Consider the following 16,218-nt stretch of genomic DNA (forward strand, 5'->3'; position numbering starts at 1 on the left):
CAGATGAGGGTGGTAATTAGGGAATGTCTCCCTAGAGGAGTTTTAACTCGAATGAATCTGGATTGTGGAATTTTGGGCTGTATATGGGTAATTCTTCACAGCACCACTGAAATACATGCCCTTGCATTAACTGCAAATAAAACTTAGCAAGAACAGCAGATCAGCAAACAACAGACCTAAACTTGCTCAACAGACCAAGATTCTGAAACACATGAAAAGCGTTTCCCAGAAAGGACACCCGTAAGAGTTTCTGGAAAGCAGAGGGGTTCCCAGCTCCACTCGCTCCTGCCAAATTGTCATCTCTTCTAGGACGTAGTAACCAGTACTCTGCTTTTCCCTCCTTCTATGAAGCTTGCTAACCTCAGAGGTAGACCCTAAGGTCTAAGGCTTAGACAGTGGTCTAATCACTGTCACTGAATAAAGAGGCACCTTCCACAGACCAAAGAGATACAGCTACCTTACATCAGCTCTAGCTCCAGAGCTCAGACTTCTGTCTCACTTCCCAGTACCCAGGGATGGACAAACCTAGCCGCCGGAGGAGTCCCCTGGGTCATCTGAAATAACACAAAGAGCCCAAATTTTTTATAGGTCATCTATAAACACTAACACAAATACTTATCTCTTTTTAAAAATTTTAACATTCATAGCCATGAAGCTCAAGCATCAGACTTCTTTGCAAAAAGCAAACATTTTTAATGTTTTGCTTCAGTAAAGTTCCTTTGGTAATTTCAGCAAAGATTACGCCAATTTATTTGAAATTATTTGATTTTAATTTAGACTTGAATAATGAAATTAACTGAAATACAAGCACTTAGGTGTTGGTCAATCCCTAAAAGTGTTTAAACTGAAAAATACTAAAAGATTTCAATATAAATATTCCACAAATTTCAAACAGTAAGCTAATAAACTTTTATGATACATAGTAAATAGGAAAATAAGGCCATTCACATTTTTGTCTATGTCATTGTGAGTGGCTATTTGGAACTCTTCCATTCCTTCTCTAATTGGCTTAGACTGAAGCAAAAAGGTCAACATGTACCGCTTTATTTCCCTCAGAACAAATTAACGTTAAGTATTTAAACAAAATTTCATTTCATTTTGACCTTAAAGAAATTATTTATTTCCTCCCCACTCCACTCATTGTGCAGCAGTTTCCACAGCATCCTCAGGCCACTCCTTCAGGGCAGTGGGGAACCGAGGGAACTGCAGGCCCGAATCACTGAGTTGAAGCACCACCAGCACCTCCACCCTGGGCTGCCTCCCGCTCATCTCCCTCCCTGCTTTCACCTTTGATTCCTTAGAGTCTTCTCTCCACACAGCAGCCAGAAGACTGTTATCTTAAAAGAACAATGACCAACAACTATTCCCCACTTAAAACCTTCCAGTGCTGCCCACTGCAACCAGAAATAAACCCCCATTCCACAGCATGGTCTATCAAGCACACTGTGAACTGGCCCTGGGCACTCTCTCCCCGTCACTCACTCAGCTCCAGCCACACCAGCCCTTCTGTCTGCTCCTCAGCTCTGCCAAGCATCTCCCAACTTAGTGACTTTGTACTCACTGATTTCTCTCCCTCACAGACTTTTCCCTCAGATCTTCAAATGTCCCCATCTCAGAGGGACTTTCCCAATCTAAACTAGCCAGTGCCTTTTCAGCCCCCTCTTTCATCACTTTCTGTAACATTTCTCTCATTTTTTAACATCACTTATCATACATGAAATCACGTTCATTTTATTGTGTATCTATTTCCTGCCCGCTCTCTTCCACTCCTTAACAGGTCCCTGAGAGGATCACCATTATCTTCAGTACCTAGAAGGTTCCTGGCACGCAGTAAAGGCATATGTTGATTGAATAAATGAATGAATAGTTGGGCAACTTTGGGTTAATTAATTAAGCTCTGAGCTACTAGCCAAGCAAATAAAAAACAGCAAACTGCTTCATTTATCATTCACTCAATCTCCCTCTTCCGCTCACTAGATTCTTCCGCACAAATCAGAAAGAAAACTTAGCAAGAACACAAGCCCAACAAAGAGGCATGAACCAGGCTTCAGGTTTGTTTATTAGGCCAAGATTTTGAAATACATGAAAAGAGCTTACCACATGGACATCTAACATTCATTTTAGAGTACAGTAAGGTAATGACTTGAGTGTAACAGCTCTAGTTAAGAGCTTCTGAAACAGCAACCCAGTAACTCTAACATTGGGAAAGGTAAAAAAGAAATCTAAAATTAAAACAAAAATACCATAAAGAAAGGAATGACTGCCCTTCTACTTTAGATACCAGCTAATACTTGATTAAGGAACATAACATTAAAGAAATTGAGTTAAAGAAAGCAAACTTTTAAAATCCTTCTTTGTACTTTTACCACTTCTACCACTTTTTAGTACCTATCAATTACTATGTTTTACATCAAGCATTAGTTTTATACCTTGATAAAATTATAGGTTCCTGAATATTTTAAATAGTAAATATTCTAGATTAAAAATTTGGTATGAAAAATTTTAATGAAAACATTAATTATACAAAAATTAAATAGCAAAACCATTTAAAATGACTTACAATTCAGACAGATTTGGCTTACTGATATTTCTCTATCAGCTTGTTTTCATAAGAACTTATTATTTCCAGCTGAAAAAAATCTACTTATACGATTGTGATAAGAAGAAATGAGAATAAAGTACATAAAGCTCGTAAGCCTGTGCTCAGCATATATTGCTCATAAATATTAGTTTTTCTTTTATTATTACTTTTTATTATTACTTTGAAAAAACACATACAAGTTTTACAAAACATGTCAACTTCAGTTAAAAGTTTCTTATATAAGACATAGCCACATGTGAGGAATCTAGCCTGGCATTTTTTGAAAACAATTATATTTTCCTCTGAGTGACACACTACATAAAATTTTACTTCAATAACTGATAAAAATTCCTCACTAATAAACCAATTTATGAAGTCTAATTATATAGCTTCATGTTATAATTTATGAGGTCTTTTAGAGGATATATATATTTTCAAAAGTACAAAGTTACATGATCAGGAAAAGTACCTTTTAATAAGTAACCAAAACATTGTGAAATATTCCTCTTACTACACATACGGCTCAGTTTCATCTTAATTTCGCCAAAAAAAAAAAAGATGGCTCTAAATAGTAAATGAAACAGTTATGTTAATAGAAGGAAGCACAATGAACAACTAACATGTTACCCTGCCACTGGCTATGCCTTATGAAATATTTTACAATTTCAGTCATGCTTTTACTATTGCCACTTCTAGTATGCTAATTAAGATAAAGATTAACATTCTGTCCTTCTAACAACCGCTGGAAGAGAGAGATGAATGTGAATATATATTATGTTCTACAACATTCACTTTCTAATATTCCAAATTTAACAACTTATCGAAATCTAATCTGAGGTATATTAAGAGAGCAAACATTTTTTAATCCACACCATGGGCTATGTACCATGCAAACACTAAAACCACAACTGCACACACTGGAAAGAGATAATATTTATATTTTTGCCACAGGGTTAGCTCAACTGCCACTTCATCTCTCTTCCTGTTCTTCTTCCGACGACCCTTCAGTCTGTTTTCAAAAGCCTCCAGTTCGGCCTAAATCAAAACAGTATCATTTTTATTAAATTAAATTCAATACACACATTGATTTAAAATTTTCCACTTAGATAAAAATAAATTTGGGAAATGTTTTAATAGTAATGGTATATAATAAACATATTGATTTGATTTTTTAAAAAAACATCTCTCCACTACTGATTGTATTCAACAAATTCAGAACTTAGGTAAGCAGAAAGGGAACTAGGGAGTAGTGAAAGGGATTATTTCAGATTGAAGGCCTGCCTTTGATACTAAATACAGAAACATCTGATTTAAAATATAGACATTAGTTTTATACATCAACACCATTAACCTATAATTAATGGGGCTCTATAATATAGAGCTTCTAGTAAGTGCTAACAGATGACCCATTAGAATAAAGATACCTATAATTCTAGTTTTATACAATGCTGGTATAATAAACATTACTGGCTTGTATGGAAGAAATTCAAGTGAGTGAAGAGAAAAAAGCTGCCGGAAATTGATTCCTCTCTGTCAAATACATTTCAAAACACAGAGTAAAAATTCTTCAGGGGAAAAATGCTTCATGCTTTAAGTCAAAATGACTCTTCTAGAAAGTAGAATTATATAAAAAAGTCGTTCTAAAAAAGGATAACTAGGCCTTCCCTGGTGGCACAGTGGTTGAGAGTCCGCCTGCCGATGCAGGGGACGCAGGTTCGTGCCCCGGTCCGGGAAGATCCCACATGCCGCGGAGCAGCCGGGCCCGTGAGCCATGGCTGCTGAGCCTGCACGTCCGGAGCCTGTGCTCCGCAGCGGGAGAGGCCACAACAGTGAGAGGCCCGCGTACCGCCCAAAAAAAAAAAAAAAGGGATAACTAGATGACACTCATTATAAAGTATAGATTTTCAGTCTACTGTTAAGAACTTACTTATTAAACTTTAATGCATGATAATATAACACAATACACTATAGTGCATTGTTATTAACTAAAACCAGATACTTATTAACTAAAATATATATGTAATATTCATGCAAGATTCTGTAAATGTGTATTTAAAAGGAAATAGAAATTTCAGTTAACATATCCATGACTTTGCTCATAAACCACACTGGAAGAAGACTTAACATATACTTAATACAAAGTGGCATTCTTCAAAGAACCAAAATGTCAGAATATTCTCAAGTAGTTGTTGATATACAGCACAAGGTCAAAATATATTAAAAGCAGTCAAACTTGAGAACTACTGACACAGTAAAATAACTAATGCTTTAATGATGACTCACAGTCATCAAGCACGGTTTAAATTATTTTCTATACACTCTGTTTAAAAGGTGAGTAAATAGAGAATATGTTTAAGATTTCTATCCACAACTGTTTATGAAAAGGGGAGGAAGGGACACCCTGAACTATTCTTAATAATTTAATCTCCCAGGATTTTAGTCGATCCATCTTTTACTGTATTAGCTCTGATAACTTATTTCTTGGTATTAGGCAAACCAACTTTATAGAACCATAAAACACCAGAGGTCATTTTATCCCACCCTTGCTACATGAGTTGTTTTTTTTTTTTTTTTTTTAAACATCTTTATTGGGGTATAATTGCTTTACAATGGTGTGTTAGTTTCTGCTTTATAACAAAGTGAATCAGTTATACATATACATATGTTCCCATATCTCTTCCCTCTTGCGTCTCCCTCCGTCCCACCCTCCCTATCCCACCCCTCCAGGCTGTCACAAAGCACCGAGCCAATATCCCTGTGCCATGCGGCTGCTTCCCACTAGCTATCTACCTTACTACGTTTGTTAGTGTGTATATGTCCATGACTCTCTCCATGAGTTGTTTTTAATGCCCTCTCTCAAGTCATGCAAATTTCAATTTCTTCATTCATAAAGGCAACAGTTTGTATACAATATACACTGCTTGATAAGTATAAAGCATCTCAAAATGCAAACTGACAAAAAATTACATGTCACTATTACAAAGTTAAGACACTCTTTGGAGTGTATGATCAATAAATACAGTATTTGAGCAAACAGGGGATATCAGGAATGTACTTGTTATCTAGGTAATAGCAAAGAACAGATAAAAATCCTGCATTCAAGAATCTAATCGGTAAATAAGGGGATGTATTATTAAAACAAATGTATTGGTTAGTAAAACAGCACTTATTTGTCACAGATAACCTACAACTCAGTAAAACAGAACTCAAATAATTTTAGATGAGCGAAGACATGCACTGCAGAGGATGACTTAAAATGGATGCTGCCATGCCCTGACCCTCACCCCTCAACCAAAAGAGGAGTTATCTCTTGAGAATGGACGAAACTGGCAAGCAAGTAAATTGGGAATACACAAAGTATCTGTGAACATACAAGGTCCCGTGCTTCTTCAGAGGTTCAGTATAGCTGGACTGAAGTAAGTGAATGGCTAATTTTTGTTTTACAGGAACTGTATTTTCAGTCCAGAACTGAGCTCACCAGATCCTAATTTGTATGTTTCCACATATCTTGTATTTGCATAAAAACTAACGATGATGCAAAGAGACAGAAGTTTGGGTATTTTTTGTTTAGTTACCTGTTGTCTTCGTTTTTCCTCTTCAAGAGCAGCTTTGGCTTCTGCTTCTTTTATCTGTTTATAGACATTTAAAAGTAAATTAACATTGTAATCATCAAATTTTACATAGAATTTTAACATCTTTCCTCCCAGGCTCCACTAACCCATAACAACTTCTGGGAGCTTTAAATTGAAAATTATTTAAAGAAACGTAAATGTTATATACCGAGAAGTGTTACCAAGGTACTATCTAACAGATAGGGGGTGAGGGGAGGTAGGTTGTTATACCTTATATAAACATTTCAGCTTAACAACTATAAGAGATATTAGATCACAGTTCAAAGAGTTACAACACTGTAAACTGAAATACTTTAAAACTGGACTTTTTCTCTTAAGTTACCATACTAAGACTCTGTAATAAATTATTGAATACCACTCTTTGCCTAGAGTTGAAATTGACCATTTTCCTAAAATGCCCTCTCTGGAAGGGAATCCTTAGTTTCAAACAAAACCAAGAGCCTACTCTTTGATTGGGTTGATGGACAGAAACAGTGATGCTAGTAGTAACCCAAACAGCAAAGAATCCCAAAACCTTATTTTTGTATTATTTTAACATAATTTTCAGGAGGCTTACACTAACATTAAGATGAATAACTATGTTCCAGAGCACATACACTAACTGGTACAGAGGATGGAAAAATCTAGTACACACCAGACCATAAAAAGCACACCTGAGGGTTCAAAATAGGCCAACAAACTAGGCTTTTATCACAAAAACAAAAAAGGATGAGATTTCGAGTTGTTCATAATAAGCACATAAATTAATGCACAAAATAAGTAGGGAAAGGCTGCTAACACATTAAAAATGACATTTAACCTGACGTTACCTCAGATGCTTTCCGCTTCATTTCCTTGCATGTTATGTCACATTCTATGGAAATCTGATTTTCACGTACTTTGTTGCACTGCAATTCCTACAAATAAAGTTTTTAAAAATTTGATTTTAAAAGATTTTCCCTCAAAGTTGTAACTGTATGCCATAAAAAAGCAAAATTTCTCTAGCAGCTTAAGATTATGCATACTATTTAAGTCGTGTTAATATTTAATAATGACATGGTTGCATGCATTAAATGTCTTAGTTCAAACAGTGATTATTTTCTACCTCTTAACTGCAAAAAAAGTGAATACCATAAAATTAAAACCATCCATTTAATAATCATTTACTAAACACTACTACCAACTTAGCTTCAATTTCATTTTTATTCTTCATTTTTCTTTATCTTTTCTTGTTATTCTTCTAAAGCTTCCAGGGAGGTACTAGAGTAGTGCCATCCAACACAGCTTTCTGAAATGATGGAAATGTTCTAAACGTGCACTACTCACAAGGGTAGCACTTACCACACATGGTGCCTGAGCACTCAAAGCATGGCTACTGAAATTGAGGAACTGAATGTCATATATTATTTAACGCTGATTCATTAAAATTCTAATTTAAATAGCCATATGTGGCTGGTGGCTACCAACTCAGTGCAGTTCTCGAGTTTTCTGGAGAGCTAAAAATTTTTCTCTCAACCATTTTATCTTTTTAAAAAATGTTTAGATGAAAATCATTCTAAAGCTTATATCTTCACTTCACTGCCTCCTTAATGGAATAATAAAAAACTAATCTACTCTTTTATTGATGAGGTGACATCAATACCATGATCAATTTGTGTACTATTCTGTAATAAAATAAGTGGTCCTTATTTTAAATAGTCTTAGACTTTGCTTTTGGAGATCTTTTATCTGCCTTTTATTCGTTCCATATTTTTTGCTGCCAGATGTCACTTTTGCTCTAAGTGTACCTATTTGTACCAGTTGCTCCTTTCCCACCACACCCTCAGACACTAGTTTTTTAGTTCATATCTACCAGAGTTAGGAAATGAGATCATCAAATCCTGAGCAAAGTACATATACTTTAATGAAGCACTTTATAGCACAGAATTTTGGCTGAGGTTGGTGATAAACACAGTCTTGTCATCCAAGGACAGTCCAGACAAAGGAAAAATAACATGGACAAACATTAGAGACAAAAATAAATACTGCATGTTTGTGGACATGAAGTCTATCAGCCTGGAAGAAGGATCATCATATCTTTTCTCATTCAAAAGGTACTTATAGAGTACCTGTTACATGAAAAGCACTGTATTAGGGACAGGGGATACAAAAAGGAAAAAATTAATATGGTAAATGCTAAATTAATAATAATAATAGCTGCTACTATTTATTAAATATAGCAGTCATTGTGCTAAATGCTATATAAGCATTATCTCTTTCATTCCTTTCAATAAGCCTATGTATAAACTATTTTACAGATGAGGAAACAAGGTTACACATGTCCCTGGAATCACAAAGCTCTTAGTCATGAACGTAGCACAAAGTACAAAGAAAGCCAAGAGGAAGGAGCACCTAAGTCTTCCCAAAGGAGGCAGAGGAAGGAAAGCCTTCCTAAACAAGGAAATGCTTGCCCTGAGTATTAACAGGATTCTAGTAAGCAGAGCAGTAAAGGAAAAAAACAAATATATGGCCACAGATTAAAGGGGAAATAGCAGATGTGTTAGGGCACTTAAGTAATGGATTCACAGAGATGACTGCCAGGGGATGAGACTGGACAAGCAGGCAAAGGTAATATCATAGATCCCCCTTTATGCCAAGTCTCTCTATACGTACACCTTCCTTATAAAGTGCATATTTTTTCCCAAGTGATGAAGAACCATGACGAACTTACATTGGAAGTATTACAATTAGGAAGGTGTAAGGAAATCTGTTATGAAGCTGTTTTCAAAGTCCAAGCATAATCTGCTGCCAGAGTTCTAATGGGTGGCAAACTGCACTCAGACAGTAAGATGAGATTTCAGAGAAAACTTGAGAGACATTTCAGACTAAAAGTGATTTGACTGAGTACTGATTTTCATATAAAGGTGGTCCGTTTAAATATCTAACACTTAGGGATCCAACTCCAGAAAAGCTCAGGCCTATAAATTTAAATTCAGAAGTTACCTGAATCCAGGAAATTACATAGTAGGAGCTATAAAAGTAAATGAAAAGTAAAGGTCCTCAATAAAAGCTACACATTTTCAATAAATATTTGCTGAATGGATGAATAAATGAGTGAATTGAAAGAGAAAGGAGAGTAGCTTTAGGGAACAACCATAAGAATATGAAGGCAAAAAAGGCGTTACAACTATAACTGAGAAAGGGAAAATCAGAAGTCAAGAAAGAAGAATCTTCAAAGGAGTCAACAGTGTCAACAGGGAAGTCAAGGAAAAGAACTGACCTTTAAGAGTTCAGTGAGATTCTTCAATCCTAAGTTTTGCTAAATGGTATGTAGTTTGCTTCCACTGAGCTTTCCAATCATTAGCTTTTGCCCTTTTACTCCTTCATTACCAGTATTTTATCTTAAAATTAACTCTCTCCAAATTTGAACGTTATTGTATAATTTTATAAGGCTACGTGTATGTGAGGTCTTTTTAAGGCAACATGTTCACAACATAATACTGACGGTAAAAAAATGTCATAAATAAGAGCAACAAAGGTTAATTCCAGACCATTTCTTAAATCATGAAACTTACTTTTTTATTACATTGTGCATCTTGTGCAAAGACCTCAAATCTAGAACACACTGATTCTATCCAAAAAAGGGCACTGAACTCAGTTCCAATGTAAAATAATCCTCTTTTACTATTAAATTGCAGAAAACTAAATTGCCAAACAAAGCTGATTTTTAAAATAAGCACTTGCAGAAATAGATATGCCAATAATAAAAAGATTCTAAGAAATAAGACCTTAAAATTCAGTCAAAAAAATAAAGTCAAAGAACTACCAAAATACAGACTCCCCGTCCCTGCCAAAAAACCCCCCACAAAACAACAAAACCAACAAAAATGCACACAGAAAAGAATTTTCAATAACTTAAAATATATACCTTTTTAATTCTTTTACAAGGACATCTAAGTTTCACCTTTTGGTTGCAATTAAAGGGACATTCACCAGGATGGCACATTTCTTTGCATCTATGACCACAAGGAAGCTAAAATAAAACCAAAATAAAACAATTATATATTTATATTTTAGTCATACTCTACCTCCCCTTTCCCCATCAACTATTTTAAGAAAAAGTCCATTCCAATAGGGTCAATAAATCCTGGATAATTGGCTGATTTTTCAACTTTTTTCTTTTGGATATAAATTACCTTAATTCCCAGAAATGCTCAATATTCTCCCTGGTTCCACTCTAACAGCACATCTTACATCACTCTTGAGGCTAGTTAGAGCCATGTGACCAAGTTCTGGCCAACGGAATGTAAGCGTAAGTGCTTTTGTGCCTTAAAGCTTCTCAAGAGCACACATCCATGTTTTTCCCTCCCAATGTGCTGGAAATGAGGATATCTAGAGCAACAGTGGGGCCCATGACTCAAAGAGAGCAGAGCTGCCCTGCTAACCTGGGTCCCTGGTTCTATACGTGGAGCACTGTGACACATCCACCTTCCCTTGTAAAGGCAAAGTAATGCCATTAGTCCTGAAAAGGTATTCAAACTCATGAGTAATCATGGAAATGTAAACTAAAGTCATGAGATGCCATAAGACTGGCAAACATTTTTAAATTTTGACAATACCAAGTATTGGTAAGGATACGAAACAAAAGGAGCTATAAAATCCTGACGGTAAATTGGAAAATTTACTGGTTACATATAATTATTTTGGAAATCAGTATGACTTTAAGTTGAATTTACACATTCCCTATGACCAACCAACTGCACTACAAAGAGAAATCTATACACATAATACCAGAATGTACAAACAAGAACATTCATAGCAGTATAACAACTCTACCTATCTACCTACAGTAAAATAAATAAACTACAGTATATTCACAATGGAGTAAATGGACTACAGCCACATGTAACAAAAATGACAAGCACAATGTAGAGCAAACAAAGCAAGTCACAAAAGCTCATACTTTTGAACTTTAAATATAAAATTATGCAATCAATATTGCTTCCAGATATACCTGTAGTAAAAACTTTAATTTACAGTAAAAATTATAAATTAAAGCAAGGAAATAATTATTATAAAAGGCAAATGGTGGTAACATAGAATAGAGGGTGGGAACTACACTAAGAAAGGAACTTTGGTAGACTTCTGAGATGCAGCAATGCTAAATTTTTTGACCTAGGTGGAGTTACATGGTGTTCACTTTTTAACCATTTGTTAAACTGTACATATATGTGTTATGTACTGTTGAGTATGTAATAATTTCATTATTTTAAAAAATCAAATCACATGACCATTTCCCTGTTAGATGTGCAAGTATGTATTATCTCAAAAGCCAGGTTATACTCTGAAAGAGCAGAAAAGTAGTCCCAAAGAAAGTTGATTAGAATGTATAATATATAGTGACTGTATCTTCATTATAGATTTCACAGCAAAAAACAGAGGTTTTTCTAAAACATTCAACCTTGATATTCATTTAAAGATGAGATATCCTACCCCTTCCACTCACAGTGAGATGGTTTTCTTCTACTCTACTCAGCCCTTAATATCATTCTGCTAGCACTTTGGTTAAGTCATACCAAATGGCTTACCAATAAGCAACACGGTCTAGTTCAAAATGTTTCATTTTAATACCAATAATTTAAAAATTTTAAAAGCTCTCTTTAAAAATAATTAAGGAAAGCTTGAAAATCAATATTATTTGTGGATAAATACCCATACCATAATTACCATAGCCAGCACATCTGTAGCACTTACCATACACTAAGACCTTTACATGTTATTAACTCACTTAATATTCAGCACTCTAAAGTGAGTATTACTATTGCCCCCATTTTACACATGAGCAATCTGAGATACAGAGACATTAAATAATTTGCCCAAGTAAAAAACAGAAAAGCTTGCATAGGAGTGATAAAACCAAATTCAGAAATAATTTTTAAAAGTAGAATTGTATATGTGGGGCACAATTTAAATAAAGGTGCAGTTCTTAATATCTTTACATTTCCTTTTAGTTTAATTCAAACCTAACTGAACAGTCCAATAGACACATAGAGTGTATATCAAAGAAGTAGTGGAGCTGGAAGGACATGCCTATGCCACTCCCACAGTTCACACTTACACTCACACTCAATATACATTTACCAACTACCTAATATGTACAACCAGGGAACCAGAGACTGGATATAAAGACAAACATGACACAGTTCCTGCCCACAAGAAATCTACAGTATGGAAAGGGGAGGAGAAAGCAAACAGGAATTTATCAATGGATCAGAATTTGTCATAATCTCATACCGTAACTCTGAGTCTAAGATATCTATGGCAGATTCAAAAAGACATAGTTCTTGGTTGATCCAGAGTATGAGTTGATACCATAGCCTACTGGTTCTCAAAGTGTGGTGCCAGACCAACAGTATCACCCTTATATAACAGCATATTAGAAATGCAAATTCCTGGGCCTCCACTCCAGGCCCACAAAATCAGAAACTCTGGGGTGGGGCCCAGTAAGCCGTTTTAACAAGCCCTTGAAGTGATTCTGATGCACACTAGAGTTTGAAAAACACTGCTGTAGTCTTATCAATGTCAAGAGAACATAAACTAGAATGAGTTCTATTAACCACAGTAATACTCACCTGTCCACCCCTAGACTGTTCTAAACCATAACAGCCATTTGGATTGTTCCCAACCTAAGAATACATTTTTCAAGAAAGTCCAAGGAGACACTAGCAATACCAGGGGCTCCAGAATGGCCTAGATCCCAAAAATGATGAGCATGAGAAAAAATTTTTTAAATAAATACTGCCCACTCATCTCCAGTCCCACCAAATGGCGTAACAGGATCACAAATGAATCACAGCCAAGGCAATGCAAATTTGCAAGGCAATGCAAATTAGCAATCCCTGAATTCAATTTTATTTCTAACTGCAACCTCATACCAAGTTACTGTGTCAGGTTAAAAATAAAACATTCTCAACTACTTATTACCTGGAATTTTAATCTGGACAGAAGAAAATTTATTTTAACAAGGGAAAACTTAGAATTTGAAGAATTCAGAAAATTAAACTTGAAATATCCCATGCCTCTAGTTTCACTCATATAACAAAGACAGGATTATTAAAATAATCATTTATTGCTTGAAATGTCTCCCTTTTTGTAATCTTACATAACTTTAAAAAATCGCAGGTTCAATTTCCAAGTTGTTAAACAGTAATCCATAAAAAGTGTCCAAAGTTTTAGTTAAAAGGAAATACTGTAAACAAAAAGGCATATCATGAATTGATTTCTCTTTTTATTTAATCAAAGAGACAATACTGTATTTAAGACTTCATTGTCATCTCTTCCGATTCTAAATAGGATGAGAAATACTTAGATAAGTATACAAAGACAAAGGATTAAAATAAAAGGGGTGCTATTAGTACATCTGTAAGTCAAAAGAATTCCTTTATAAATGTCCCCCCAAACGAAATAGCCGTCACTTCCCTACCCCCGACAACAGCAAAAAAGATACAGCCTAACTGTTAAGTTGGCCAAGGAGAGATAGACTACTTTCGTTTCTCAAATCATTGCTGGGCTAAATCACCAACCAGTGAGTTTTTACCTTTTTACTCTGAACAATTTTTCTGAACCACTTTCAATAAATTAGTTTAAATACAACGCATATACAAGCACCAGAATCTCTAAAAGCAATACTTTATATATGAATGCTTTATATTAATTCAAGATAATAATGAGCTTTAACGTTTACACACGCACATACGCACACACACACACGATCTGTTTTTTCTACTGTGGATTTACTGTCCAACTGCCCATGAGCCACATGGTTCTTGATCTACTTATATTTTAAGGTGGGTAAACATTAGGTCAATATTTATTGTGTAAAGTACATAAGCTATCTTTAAAACTGCTTAAAAAAATCTTCAGAGTCATTCCTGGTCCTAATATCCCCAAATTTCATAAAGAGATGTGCTTCTACCCTAACCACACGTTTCTACAAACATCAATCACATTTCCCTTTCTGTACCCGCATTTCTAGGGGTCCAGAAAAGACCTGGAATAGGATGACCAAACAATAAAAGAGAAACAATGTCTAAGAAATACAACGTAAAAGATTCTATTAAATCTTACCTCTTTAGGACACTGATTTTTGCAACAACTAAGGAGGTTCTTTTCATTTACATCAGCTGTGGTTATTTTTCTAAAAAGATGAGAGGAAGTTTTGATGACATTCAAACAAAAGTCCACTTTATAGTATGGTTTTTCTAAAAAATAACTCAATTTCAAACATATCCATAAAATTATCTTACTTATTTACTTCATTTTTTAAAGAAATATTTTAATTGTATCTCATCTGTAACATCCTCAAATTACTTAACTGCTTTGATAATTCAAACCTTCTAGCCCTGTATCTTCCACCAACAAATCAAATGCCAAAAATGGCAACTGCTGCAAAAAGGAAGTACAAAACACACACAAAATATCATCTACGCCTGGCCTTTCTTTAACAGTTCCTGCTAGTTATCTCTCCCTGTAGATCAATCATTATTCATAATTATAACTCTTTGTAAAGCTTCTACATAAAAGATTTAAAACTAATGGTTCAATATGTTACTTAAAAATTGACCGAGGGCTTCCCTGGTGGCGCAGTGGTTAAGAATCTGCCTGCCAATGCAGGGGACATGGGTTCGAGCCCTGGTCTGGGAAGATCCCACATGCCGCAGAGCAACTAAGCCTGTGCGCCACAACTACTGAGCCTGCGCTCTAGAGCTTGCGAGCTACAACTACTGAGCCCACGTGCCACAACTACTGAAGGCCCCACACCTAGAGCCTGTGCTCCGCATCAAGAGAAGCCACCACAATGAGAAGCCTGCACACCGCAACGAAGAGTAGCCCCCGCTCACCGCAACTAGACAAAGCCCACATGCAGTAACAAAGACCCAACTCAGCCATAAATAAATAAATAAACAAATAAATAAATAAATTTATTAAAAAATTGACCGAGAGAAAATGCTCACTCAGATTTACTTCTAAAGAACAGGGAAAAAAATGTTACTTCAAATTGAGGAGTTTAGGCTATTCAGTGGGAAGTGCAGTAAGCTTATTAGAAAAACTTTTTTTCAGTTGATTTTGGATTAAGCTATCTATTAATGTTAGAAATTGATTCAGATCATTTTAGATCAATCTGTGCTTTTATGTTTTCAGTGTGTAATTCAGAAAAAGTCACAAACACCAATGAATAATACTTCCTAACAGACAGCTCAACAGTAGACACTGCATGAGTCAGTAAACAGTGACAATCTAAAAATCCCCATCACCTGTGTCTCACTTTACTCTTCCCCATTACCTCCCTTCTCCTTTCCTTTATTTTCTTTTCCTGTTCCCTTCACTAGACATAATTGCCAAAATATACCATAAGTTTAGCCTCACTAATGTCAAAACTATTATCTTAAATATTTGTATCAAATTGGCTATAAATGTACTCTAAGATACCACATGCAATTTTCCCGGCAAAGTTGCACGTAATAATAACAAAGTTTTTACTCTGGCTCTATTAAAGTTGTATATTTTCATTCTTACAGGTAAGGTGCTTACCTCTTAAGAGCTAATATCACTTTGTTCCTGTTACTCTTTCATTAGGAATAAGCTTTTCAAGGCCTGCATCTTTTATATCTAATTTCTATAGAAGAAATTACATGAAGCAGAAAAGGATCAAAAAGAAAAGATGACTTATGAAATTATTCACTGAACTGAAAGTAAATGAAATTATTGGGACAAATACTGAGACTGAAGAATTCTATATAAAAACATATACTTTAAACATGCATTCAAGAAACGGAAGAAGCAACTCTGGATAGCTATGGTAATGGAAACCACCTCAATCCAAATATATCCACACATTTCCCCCCAAAATCATTCAGTTCATTAATAACAAACAAAATCACTCAAATCCTATGACCTCAGCAAAGCCAGAAGACAGAAATTTCTACAAACTTCAAATTACCTGTAAGTAGAAAAATAAACACCAATTCCTAGCAGAGCTATTTCTCA

The 16,218-nt window shown here is 35.2% G+C and overlaps 1 protein-coding gene across 7 annotated transcripts in view; it reads right to left on the bottom strand.

Annotated features, from left to right (window-relative positions):
- Positions 1 to 2,041: 2,041 nt before the first annotated feature.
- Positions 2,042 to 16,218, bottom strand: part of NFXL1 (nuclear transcription factor, X-box binding like 1) — a 53,189-nt gene continuing 39,012 nt past the window's right edge. For 6 of the 7 annotated variants that reach the window (XM_079920831.1, XM_079920830.1, XM_079920829.1 and 3 more), the window contains 5 exons: positions 14,299 to 14,368; positions 10,100 to 10,204; positions 7,023 to 7,109; positions 6,157 to 6,210; positions 2,042 to 3,616 (listed from right to left, as the gene is read on the bottom strand). In XM_079920831.1, the coding sequence (XP_079776957.1) occupies positions 3,443 to 3,616; positions 6,157 to 6,210; positions 7,023 to 7,109; positions 10,100 to 10,204; positions 14,299 to 14,368 (490 nt within the window). In that variant the 3' untranslated portion in view covers positions 2,042 to 3,442. Of the gene's footprint in view, positions 3,617 to 6,156; positions 6,211 to 7,022; positions 7,110 to 7,236; positions 7,481 to 10,099; positions 10,205 to 14,298; positions 14,369 to 16,218 lie in introns of those variants that run through there. The other variant, XM_079920832.1, reaches the window with a different exon arrangement.

Source organism: Stenella coeruleoalba (genome assembly GCF_951394435.1).
Source record: "Stenella coeruleoalba genome assembly, chromosome: 4".
NCBI classification, from domain to species: domain Eukaryota; kingdom Metazoa; phylum Chordata; class Mammalia; order Artiodactyla; family Delphinidae; genus Stenella; species Stenella coeruleoalba.